This window comes from Salmo trutta, chromosome 4 (genome assembly GCF_901001165.1).
Source record: "Salmo trutta chromosome 4, fSalTru1.1, whole genome shotgun sequence".
NCBI classification, from domain to species: domain Eukaryota; kingdom Metazoa; phylum Chordata; class Actinopteri; order Salmoniformes; family Salmonidae; genus Salmo; species Salmo trutta.
In genome coordinates, this window is record NC_042960.1 from 67,205,671 (window position 1) to 67,218,367 (window position 12,697).

At 47.0% G+C, this 12,697-nt stretch overlaps 1 protein-coding gene across 4 annotated transcripts in view; it reads left to right on the forward strand.

Annotated features, from left to right (window-relative positions):
• The window catches only part of LOC115192930 (p53-induced death domain-containing protein 1), a gene marked incomplete at its 5' end in the record, with an annotated part of 33,214 nt that overhangs the window by 12,094 nt on the left and 8,423 nt on the right, over nt 1–12,697 (forward strand). For 2 of the 4 annotated variants that reach the window (XR_003878018.1, XM_029751886.1), the window contains 1 exon segment: nt 3,426–3,631. Coding sequence is in view for 2 of the 4 variants with exons in the window: in XM_029751886.1 (XP_029607746.1) it covers nt 3,426–3,631 (206 nt within the window). 4 annotated transcript variants of the gene reach the window in all.

Sequence of the window (12,697 nt, forward strand, 5' to 3'; positions counted from 1 at the left end):
AAGGTGTTTACTAAAATACTCGCAAACAGACTAAATAAATGCATTTCGACTATAATTCATCCTGACAAAACTGGTTTTATCCCAGGCAGATTCTCATTTTCCAATCGTCAGGCAGATTCTCATTTTCCAATCGTCAGGCGACTGACTGATGGACATCATGTGTTCCAAACATGACAAAGATTCAAACGTTTCCATTGTTGCACTTTTGACCAAGTGGAATGGAACTACATTCTGACAGTAGTAAATTAGTTTTGTCTCTTGGGTTGAAATACTGTACTGAGCAAAAAAATTTAAAATAATAAATAAATAAACATATATATATATATATATATATATATATATATATGCAACAATTTCAACGATTTTACCAAGTTGGATTGGGCAGGGGCGTAGCCATGGGTGGCCCACCGATTTGGGAGCCAGGCCCAGCCAATCAAAATACCTTTTTCACCAGACAGAAATACTCCTCTGTTTCGTCAGCTGCCCTGGTGGCTGATCTCAGATGATCCCGCAGGTGAAGAAGCCAGATGTGGAGGTCCTGGGCTGGCATGGTTACACGTGGTCTGCGGTTGTGAGGCCTGTTGGACACACTGCCAAATTCTCTAAAACAACGTTGGATGCGGTTTATGGTAGAGAAATGTACATTCAATTCTCTGGCAACAGCTCTGGTGGACATTCCTGCAGTCAGCATGCCAATTGCACGCTCCCTCAAAACTTGAGACCTCTGTGGCATTGTGTTGTGTGACACAACTGCACATTTTAGTGGTCTTTTATTGTCCCCTGCACAAGGTGCACCTGTGTAATGAGCAGGCTGTTTAATCAGGTTCTTGATATGCCACACCTGTCAGGTGGATGGATTATCTTGACAAAGGAGAAATGCTCACTAACAGGGATGTAAACACATTTGTTCACAACATTTGAGAGAAATAAGATTGTTGTGCGTATGGAATATTTCTGGGATCTTTTATTTCAGCTCATGAAACATGGGACCAGCACTTTACGTGTTGCGTTTTATATTTTTGTTCAGTGTATATGCGTTCCCGACAGCTTCAGCTCTCACTTCAACGTTCCTGCCGCCAGGGGTGCCTGTTGAGTCCGTTGCTATTCAGCATTGCTATGGAAGCCCTACCTAGCTATTAGTATTAGGAGCCATGTTTTCATTGCTCCGCTAAACATGTGAAAGGTTGATCACTGCATTGTCACTCTATATGCGGATGGCGTCATTTTGTTCCTTTCACGCCCCGAAGAGTCACTCCCACCGCTGTTGGAGCTCATCAAATCATTTGGAGCACTCTGGGTACACCTTAAACTGGGATAAAAGTGAATTCATGCCTCTTAAAGGCGACTTAAACACAGACTTTTTTATTTAAAATATACCTTTTTGAAATCACGAGACAAAATTAAATATTTAAGTGTTGTCATCCCCAAGGATGCTGAATTGATTTATAATTGAAACTACAGTATCTCGACATGATAGAGATGTTAAAGCATAACACTGAGATCTGGAGAGTTTTGCCTCTATGATAGGCTGTGTTATTAAAATGGCTACAGTCACCAAATTCCTTTATCTCTTTCAGAATCTGCGGATTTTAACATCTTGCCTTTTTGTGTGGGGATACAAAGTACGCCGTTTCTCCCCCCCCAAAAAAACACATGATCAAGCCTGCCAAATTTTCAGCATTATTATTGGGCTGCAAATGCTAGAGCACTGGTTTATTGGCTGGATGCATACCCTGGCGTGGTAGATCCCTCCATGCCTTCATGTGTCACAAAATCCTTCGTTGTGTTGCAGGGAAGACCAAAATGCAGCGGAGTTGTGGATACTCATATTTTAATTAACAAAAAAAGAGTAAAGCATCCACTTGCCAAAACAATAAATGATACCCACAACACTAAACAGTTTTGCAGGCTCATCAACGCAGTGCAAAAAACAACTACCCACAAAACCAAGTGACAAACATACTCCTACATATATGACTCCCAATCAGGAACAACGATCCCCAGCTGTTCCTGATCAGGAGTCACAAGACCAACACAGAACAATCACACACATACAAGACTGCCACGTCCTGACCCCAAAACTACTACAACAGCTCCATCTGCTGGTCAGGACGTGACATCATGGCTCGCTATTGAACAAGATATACACAACACCTCTCTTTCAGCACTTCTCTTTTCATCAACTAAATCCCCTACAGTTATTACATAAAAATAATACATTTGGTATCAAATAAGGACAACATTCTGTCTCCTGGAGAACTCTGTCTATACTCCTATTTGCCATAACCCCCTTCACTAACTGAAAGTACTTTCCTATTCTGGAAGAGAAAGGGCATTACTACTATTACAGACCTTTACATTAATACTACTTTTGCCACGTTCGCACAGTTGAGTATGCAGTTAATCTGTACACTTAAATATGGAAGATTTATTTGTACTGAATAGGCTCTGTATTTGTCTTTTACCTAAAGAACAGGTTCACTTTATTTTAACCAAATCTGTATTTTGTGTGTGCGATCTCCCCACATCTGCACTACCGTTCAAAAGTTTGGGGTCACTTAGAAATGTCCTTGTTTAAAAAAAATACGTCCATTTAAAATAACATCAAATTGATCAGAAATACAGTGTAGACATTAATGTTGTAAATTACTATTGTAGTTGGAAATGGCTGATTTTTTATGAAATATCTACATAGGCTACAGAGGCCCATTATCAGCAACCATCACTCCTGTGTTCCAATGGCACATTGTGTTAGCTAATCCAAGTTTATCATTTTAAAAGGCTAATTGATCATTAGAAAACCCTTTTGCAATTATGTTAGCACAGCTGAAATCTTTCGTTCTGATTAAAGAAGCAATAAAACTGGCCTTTAGACTAGTTGAGTATCTGGAGCATCAGCATTTGTGGGTTCGATTACAGGCTCAAAATGGCTAGAAACAAATACCTTTATTCTGAAACTCATCAGTCTATTCTTGTTCTGAGAAATGAAGGCTATTCCATGCAAGAAATTGCCAAGAAACTGAAGATCTCGTACAATGCTGTGTACTACTCCCTTCACAGAACAGCGCAAACTGGCTCTAACCGGAATAGAAAGAGGAGTGGGAGGCCCCGGTGCACAACGGAGCAAGAGAACAAGTACATTAGTGTCTAGTTTGAGAAACAGATGCCTCACAAGTCCTCAACTGGCAGCTTCATTAAATAGTACCCTCAAAACACCAGTCTCAAAGTCAACAGTGAAGAGGCGACTCCGGGATGCTGGCCTTCTAGGCAAATATCTATATTTTTGAATGGACAAGAAAGATTTAGCCAGACGGTTAATTTTACACTTTCCCACCCACTCAGGCGATGAACTCTGATAGGGTAATAATGGTATGAGCCTCTTTCTCTACTTCCTGTCTTCACCACCCTCTCTCCCTTCCCCTCAGGGCCTAAACTCAGAGGGTGGTAGTAATGGTATGGACTGGGAGCAGCCCCAGTACCCTCCATTGAACCTGGGAGACCCAGAGAGCGGGTACCTGACTGAGGCTAACCTGCTGGCCATCTCCCTGCAGATCGGACAGGACTGGAGGTCCATCGGCATCAACCTGGGAATCAGCTACCAGGAGCTGGACCGCATACAGTACAAATACAGGTGGGCATGTTCATTGGGCACCAAATGTAAGAAAACTGACCGAAACAGGGAGGCATTACCTGTACTTATCCAATAAGAAACACTAATTTTGCATTAAGTACAAATACACGTGGGCATGATGGTTACTGTGATGGAGAACCAGGGTCCTGTTCATTAAGCACCAAATGGAAGAAAAAAGCGGATTGAAACTGGGAGGGACTTCCTGGACTTGAGAAAAGCTCAATCTTTCGTTTTTTCTGTTGCAGATCGCTTTTGAAACATTTTTTTTCTTCGTTATGTACGGTAATGAACAAGAGGCAGGACGTGTTCACTTAGGAATGATTAACCACCCTGCATACAACCGTATGCGATGGCCATATGTCATATTAAATGTGTTTCCAGTTATTTCCAGTTAAGTTGCAACAACATATGCATGAAAATTTGCATGAAAATAGCTTTGCTTGTTATTTTTTCTGTCCATCATAAACTAACACCAACATTTAATTCTGTTTATCAAGGAGTACAGTATGAGGAGTCAGTCTTATTTGATTCTGAATCAAACTTTTATTTGAGTCATACAGTATTTCATTTAGAATTACATTTTATTTCAGTTGTATAATATTTCATTCTGAATCAATCTTTTATTTGAGTCTTATTTGACTCTGATTCACGTGGTGAATGTGCATCAGCTGAGATCTCAATTACTGACCTGACCTGTAGTAAGGTGATGTCACTGACCTGTAGTAAGGTGATGTCACTGACCTGTAGTAAGGTGATGTCACTGACCTGTAGTAAGGTGATGTCACTGACCTGTAGTAAGGTGATGTCACTGACCTGTAGTAAGGTGATGTCACTGACCTGTAGTAAGGTGAAGTCACTGACCTGTAGTAAGGTGACGTCACTGACCTGTAGTAAGGTGACGTCACTGACCTGTAGTAAGGTGACGTCACTGACCTGTAGTAAGGTGACGTCACTGACCTGTAGTAAGGTGACGTCACTGACCTGGAGTAAGGTGATGTCACTGACCTGTAGTAAGGTGATGTCACTGACCTGTAGTAAGGTGACGTGTCACAGTGTCATTACCAACACTATGCAGATTAAACTGTGGGATTATCATAAGGCTAGATGAATATAGGATATGGCTAAAGCTGAACCTAAGAATAACGAGCTAAACTCACCCTCATCAATATGTTTGGGAACCTTTTTTTGAAGGTTAAGTGCATACGGACTTCAGAAACAATTCATAACCCATTCATATCAAATTCATTACCCATTCATAACCCATACATAATCCCTACATAACCCATCCATAACCCATACATAACCCATACATTTCAAATTCATTACCCATTCATAATCCATACATAACCCATCCATAACCCATTCATAACCCATTCATATCAAATTCATTACCCATTCATAATCCATACATAACCCATCCATAACCCATTCATATCAAATTCATTACCCATTCATAATCCATACATAACCCATCCATAACCCATACATTTCAAATTCATAACCCATTCATGACCCATTCATGACCCATACATGACCCATTCATAATCATACATAACCCATTCATAACCCATTCATAACCCATTCATAATCATACATAACCCATTCATAATCCATTCATAACCCATTCATAACCCATTCATATCAAATTCATTACCCATTCATAATCCATACATGACCCATCCATAACCCATACATTTCAAATTCATGACCCATTCATGACCCATTCATGACCCATACATGACCCATTCATAATCATACATAATCCATTCATAACCCATTCATAACCCATACATAATCCATATTTAACGCATTCATAATCCATAAATAACCCATTCATAACCCATTCATAATCCATACATAACCCATTCATAACCCATTCATAATCTATTCATAACCCATACATTTTTATTTATTTTTTTTCCCCTTTTTTCTCCCCAATTGGTAGTTAGTCTTGTCTCATCGCTGCAACTCTCATACGGACTCGGGAGAGGCGAAGGTCGAGAGCCGTGCGTCCTCCGAAACACAACCCAACCAAGCTGCACTGCTTCTTGACACAATGTCCACTTAACCCGGAAGCCAGCTGCACCAATGTGTCGGAGGAAACACCGTACACCTGGCGACCTCGTCAGCGTGCATTGGGTCCGTCACGCCACAGGAGTCGCTAGTGCGCGATGGGACAAGGACATCCCTGCCGGCCAAACCCTCCCCTAACCCGGACGATGCTGGGCCAATTGTGCGCCGCCCCGTGGGTCTCCCAGTCGCGGCAGGCTGCGGCAGAGCCTGGACTCGAACCCAGAATCTCTAGTGGCAAAACTAGCACTGCGATGCAGTGTCTTAGACCACTGCGCCCATAATCCATACATAACCCATTCATAACCCATTCGTAACCGAAACTTAACCCATTCATAAGCACATTTATAAGCATTGGTTATTACATCTTTATCACGGTCATTTCCCTTTTTATCAGAAGGATTTTGGGATGAGAGGGATCAAGAGGGATGCTGATTTGCTAAATGTAGTTGTTGTTTTCTGTGCCTGCCCAGTGTACTATTTCTGGATGAGAGAGATGAAATGATGTGCTCCATGTATTAGCATAGGATAACTAAAGTCCTTCAGTTCTCACTGGAGGGATTTAACTTGTTAGGAGTCTGGAAGAGAGATGAGAGATAGAGGTGTATGGATGAGAGGGATGAAATGATGTGCTCCATGTGTGGGCAGGCACGTGCTGTCACGTCCTGGCCAGTATATAAGGTTAATTGTTTGTAGTTTGGTCAGGGCGTGACAGAGGGTATTTGTTTTATGTGGTTCAGGGTGGTGTGTTTGGTTTAAGGGTGTTTGTTTTAGTAATTCCGGGTGTTGGTTTATGTTTAGGTATTTCTATGTGGAGTCTAGTATGTCTGTTTCTATGTCTGGTGAATTGGTGTTGGGACTCTCAGTTGAAGGCAGGTGTTTTCTATCTGCCTTTGATTGAGAGTCTCATATATGAGGGTGTGTTTGTGTTTGTGTTTTGGTGGGTGATTGTTCTGTGTAAAGCCCTATGCTTTGCCAGACTGTTTAGTTGTTCGTTCGTTTGCGTGTTTTGTTGTTTTGGAGTGTCCGTTTGAAAGGTAATAAATCTAAAAATGAGTATACACGTACCTGCTGCATTTTGGTCCTCATTCACCAACGACAATCGTGACAGAATCACCCACCACCAAAGGACCAAGCAGCAGAGGAAGGAGCAGACGGAGTTCGAGTTGGACTGGCGGGAGAAGTGGACTTGGGAGGAAGTTCTGGACGGGGCCGGACCTTGGCATCAGGCTGGGGAGTATCGCCGCCCGCAGTGGGAAATAGAAGCAGCCAAGGCAGAGAGGCGGTGGTACGAGGCCAGAGACGCGCTGAGGGAGAAGCACGAGAGGCACCCCCAAGAAATTTTTTTGGGGGGGCACACGCGTAGTTTGGCTAGGCGAAGGAAGAGCCGGAAGCCAGCTACCCGTGGTTATATGGAGGAGCGTATGAGGTGGGGAGCGCCATGTTTCGCTGAGAAGCGCAATATCTCACCCATACGCACGCACAGTCCGGTGCGAGTTATTCCAGCCCCTCGCAGGTGCCGTGCTAGAGCGGGCATCCAGCCTGGTAGGAGGATGCCTGCGCAGCGCATCTGGTCGCCGGTACGCCTCCGAGGACCAGGCTACCCAACTCCCGCTCTACGCACGGCTACCATCAAGCCCCTGCACAGCCCAGTCTGCCCTGTACGAGCACTCCGCTCGTGCAGGGCTACTAGTTCCATCGAGCCAAGGCGGGTTGTGCAGGAGGTAAGATCTAGACCGGCTGTGCGCCTCCATAGCCCTGGGTTTCCAGCTCCTGTCTCTCGTGCGGACCCGGAAGTGCGTCCACCCAGTCCGACTCGTCCTGTTCCCGCTCCCCGCACTAAACGGCAAGTGCGTAAACCCAGCCTCGCCAGTCAACAGTCGTCGGAGCTGCCCGCCAGTCAACAGTCGTCGGAGCTGCCCGCCAGTCAACAGTCGTCGGAGCTGCCCGCCAGTCAACAGTCGTCGGAGCTGCCCGCCAGTCAACAGTCGTCGGAGCTGCCCGTCAGTCAACAGTCGTCGGAGCTGCCCGTCAGTCAACAGTCGTCGGAGCTGCCCGTCAGTCAACAGTCGTCGGAGCTGCCCGTCAGTCAACAGTCGTCGGAGCTGCCCGTCAGTCAACAGTCGTCGGAGCTGCCCGTCAGTCAACAGTCGTCGGAGCTGCCCGTCAGTCAACAGTCGTCGGAGCTGCCCGTCAGTCAACAGTCGTCGGAGCTGCCCGTCAGTCAACAGTCGTCGGAGCTGCCCGTCAGTCAACAGTCGTCGGAGCTGCCCGTCAGTCAACAGTCGTCGGAGCTGCCCGTCAGTCAACAGTCGTCGGAGCTGCCCGTCAGTCAACAGTCGCCGGAGTGGCCAGACTGCGCTGAACTGCGGAGTGGCCAGACTGCGCTGAACTGCCGGAGTGGCCAGACTGCGCTGAACTGCCGGAGTGGCCAGACTGCGCTGAACTGCCGGAGTGGCCAGACTGCGCTGAACTGCCGGAGTGGCCAGACTGCGCTGAACTGCCGGAGTGGCCAGACTGCGCTGAACTGCCGGAGTGGCCAGACTGCGCTGAACTGCCGGAGTGGCCAGACTGCGCTGAACTGCCGGAGTGGCCAGACTGCGCTGAACTGCCGGAGTGGCCAGACTGCCCTGACCTGCCGGAGTGGCCAGACTGCCCTGACCTGCCGGAGTGGCCAGACTGCCCTGACCTGCCGGAGTGGCCAGACTGCCCTGACCTGCCGGAGTGGCCAGACTGCCCTGACCTGCCGGAGTGGCCAGACTGCCCTGACCTGCCGGAGTGGCCAGACTGCCCTGACCTGCCGGAGTGGCCAGACTGCCCTGACCTGCCGGAGTGGCCAGACTGCCCTGACCTGCCGGAGCGGCCAGACTGCCCTGACCGCCCCGAGCTGACAGACTGCCCAGACCGCCCCGAGCTGACAGACTGCCCAGACCGCCCCGAGCCGACAGACTGCCCAGACCGCCCCGAGCCGACAGACTGCCCAGACCGCCCCGAGCCGACAGACTGCCCAGACCGCCCCGAGCCGACAGACTGCCCAGACCGCCCCGAGCCGACAGACTGCCCAGACCGCCCCGAGCCGACAGACTGCCCAGACTGCCCCGAGCCACCAGACTGCCCCGAACTGCCAGACTGCCTGGAACGGCCAGAACCTGAGCCGCCTCCAATATAGGTGGGTTGGGGAGGGGGGGTGTAGCACAGTGCCGTCGTTGACGGCAGCCACCCTCCCTTCCCTCCCTTTAGTAAGGGGGAATTTTTCTTTTAGGTATTGTTTGGGGGTATTTTTTGTTTTGTTTTTGTTTTTAAGGTGCTTCTGGGGTAGCACCTTTAAGGGGGGGGGTACTGTCACGTCCTGGCCAGTATATAAGGTTAATTGTTTGTAGTTTGGTCAGGGCGTGACAGAGGGTATTTGTTTTATGTGGTTCAGGGTGGTGTGTTTGGTTTAAGGGTGTTTGTTTTAGTAATTCCGGGTGTTGGTTTATGTTTAGGTATTTCTATGTGGAGTCTAGTATGTCTGTTTCTATGTCTGGTGAATTGGTGTTGGGACTCTCAGTTGAAGGCAGGTGTTTTCTATCTGCCTTTGATTGAGAGTCTCATATATGAGGGTGTGTTTGTGTTTGTGTTTTGGTGGGTGATTGTTCTGTGTAAAGCCCTATGCTTTGCCAGACTGTTATTTGTTCGTCTTCGTATTTTGTATGTTCATTCTTATAGTAAATAAAAGTCAAGATGAGCATTCACGTACCTGCTGCATATTGGTCCACATTTTCTGATGACGATTTCGCACTATCGTCGGAAGACGAAGACAATCGTGACACGTGCTCTATTAGCATAGGATAACTAAAGTCCTTCAGTTCTCACTGAACGGATTTAACTTGTAGAGAGAGAGAGGTGTATGGAGAGAAGGGAGTGGTTTAGAGAGACAGAGGAGAGAGAGAACAGAGTAGTGTAGAGAGGGAGGAGAGGGAACGGAGTGGTGTAGGGAGAGAGAGGGAGAAAGTAATAGAAAGGAGAGAGAACAGTGGTGTGGGGAGAGATAGAGGAGAGAGAGAATGGAGTGGTGTAGACCGAGAGATAGAGAACGGAGAGGTATGAGGAGAGAGTGGAGAGAGAACAGTGGTGTAGAGAGAGAGGGAGAAAGTAAGAGATGGAGAGAACTGAGTGGTCTAGGGAGAGATAACTGAGTGGTGTAGGGAGAGGGAGAGATAACTGAGTGGTGTAGGGAGAGGGAGAGAGAACTGAGTGGTGTAGGGAGAGGGAGAGATAACTGAGTGGTGTAGGGAGAGGGAGAGATAACTGAGTGGTGTAGGGAGAGGGAGAGATAACTGAGTGGTGTAGGGAGAGGGAGAGATAACTGAGTGGTGTAGGGAGAGGGAGAGATAACTTAGTGGTGTAGGGAGAGGGAGAGATAACTGAGTGGTGTAGGGAGAGGGAGAGATAACTGAGTGGTGTAGGGAGAGGGAGAGATAACTGAGTGGTGTAGGGAGAGGGAGAGATAACTGAGTGGTGTAGGGAGAGGGAGAGATAACTGAGTGGTGTAGGGAGAGAGATATACATCTGAGTATCAGTGTGATCTCCTGCAGTGTTCCAGATGGCTTAGTGACGAGTCAGCGACTGACAAAAAAGGGATTAAAACAAAAAAACATTCTCCTCCAGCTTGTCCTCTCTCCCTCTCTCTCTCTCTCTCTCTCTCTCTCTCTCTCTCTCTCTCTGTCTCTCTCTGTCTCACTCTCTCTCTGTTGTCTCTCTCTCTCTCCTCTCTCTCTCTGTCTCTCTCTCTCTCTCTCTCTCTCTCTCTCTCTCTCTCTCTCTCTCTCTCTCTCTTGTCTCTCTGTCTCTCTCTCTCTCTCTGTCTCTCTCTGTCTCTCTCTCTCTCTCTCTCTCTCTCTCTCTCTCTCTCTCTCTCTGTGTCTCTCTCTCTCTCTCTCTCTCTCTCTGTGTCTCTCTCTCTCAGCCTCAAGTAGGGGATTATTAACATTGATATTCAGTGGGCAGCATTTATGTTAGTTTGAGGATGATGAACATGCTAACAAACACAAAAAGATAGCTTCAGTGCTGATGCTGCAGAAAAACACTTATTATGGTATTTTTATGAGAGGGGGGGAGAGACAGAGGGGGGGGGAGACAGGGGGGGGGGAGAGAAAGAGAGAGGGGGGAGAGAGAGAGGGGGGAGAGAGAGAAACAGAGAGCGAATGTGTGTGACTTGAATTAATCTCAGAAAGGAAATGTTCAGGTCACCCCTGTCATTGATCTGTCCTGATGTGTTCCATCTTCTGCACCACACAGGTACACAAGTACACAGAACATCACTACTAGTGTGTGTGTGTGTGTGTGTGTGTGTGTGTGTGTGTGTGTGTGTGTGTGTGTGTGTGTGTGTGTGTGTGTGTGTGAATGGAAAAGGCAAGACTTCTATGTCAATGGTATTATGCTGAGTCCTCAATTATCTCTCTCTTCTGTGAGTCAATCTTCAGAACAATATTTCTATGTGATTGATATGCATGGAGGCAGATGCCAATACAGATGTGTTTGCTCTGTAAAAAAAGAACGACTTGAATTAATCTGAGCAATCCCTTCACGTGCCATTTGATCAATTCTCACCCACTATTCCGTTTCAGTGGTTCAACTCGGTTCAACACAGCTATGGGGTGAGCCTTCTACTGAAGAACATTAGTACCACGCCTGACAAGGCCAATGAACACCGTGCCTCACCGGAAGCTGTCCCACGTAAGGAGAGTGTGTTCATGCTTCTGGACGTTGTGTTGTTAAAACTTTTTAACTGGTTTTGTGACTTTCCTGCTGAGTTTGTTAGTTATTACGAAGGCTAACAAGCCTGGTTTGGGTTCATGACCATGCCCAAATAAATTAAAAGATACTGACGCTTTGTTGTCGGGTATGTCTCGGCGCTCGGGTCAGCTTGTGTTTGGGGACGGTGTCAGGAACAGTGGCTTGCCCGTGGCTGGTACTATTCCATTTCCCTAGTCCAGTCCATGGTACGTACAGGTTTCCTTGGCAAACGTGTGGAATTCTTATGGTTTCCTCTCACGGGTGCCCGTATCTCGGCTGGGTTATGGGACCTGGGGATGAATTGAGGGGCGTTGTTCAGATCAAATGTCTTGTCTGTCCGGGTTGAGGCATGCGAAAGCTGCCCTAACTCACCCCGGTTAGCTGTGCGCTCTGTCGCCGGCTAAGGGGAAGACCTGAAGACTGAGGGTGACCTGTGCATGCCTTGGTCAAGCACCGTTTACCTCTCTTCCCGGACTTGGTCAAGCACCGTTTACCTCTCTTCCCGGACTTGGTCAAGCACCGTTTACCTCTCTTCCCGGACTTGGTCGACGATCCGGTCTTATGTGGCCGGGGATCAGGCTGGGCTAAACAGCGTTGCATAGTATGCTAGCCAGGTTAGCTGACTCGTCAAGGCGAACTAGCTAGCGTACTGCCACTGGTGATTCCTGGCCTCCCATGGTGGAATTGTTTGTGTAGCTCTCTCGTTTAGTATACGTAGCATTCAGTCACTTGGTTATTCTAAACGGACCGTGCTGTGGTCAGAGAGATTCTCCAGACCGAAGGAAGACGCAACACGGGTTTTCTTCGGGCTAGCTATGTGCTGGCAGCAGGCTTGGTTAGTGCTAACCCGTGTGGATACCTGACATCCCTTCCGATGTCACAGGAAGGCCAAAAAGATCATCAAGGACAACAACCACCCGAGCCACTGCCTGTTCACCCCGCTAACATCCAGAAGGTGAGGTCAGTACAGGTGCATCAAAGCTGGGACCGAGAGACTGAAAAACAGCTTCTATTTCAAGGCCATCAGACTGTTAAACAGCCATCACTAACACAGAGAGGCTGCTGCCAACATACTGACTCAAATCTCTAGCCACTTTAATAATTAAAAATTGGATGTAATAAATGTATCACTAGTCACTTTAAACAATGCCACTTTATATAATGTTTACATACCCTACATTACTCATCTCATATGTATATACTGTTCTCTATACCATC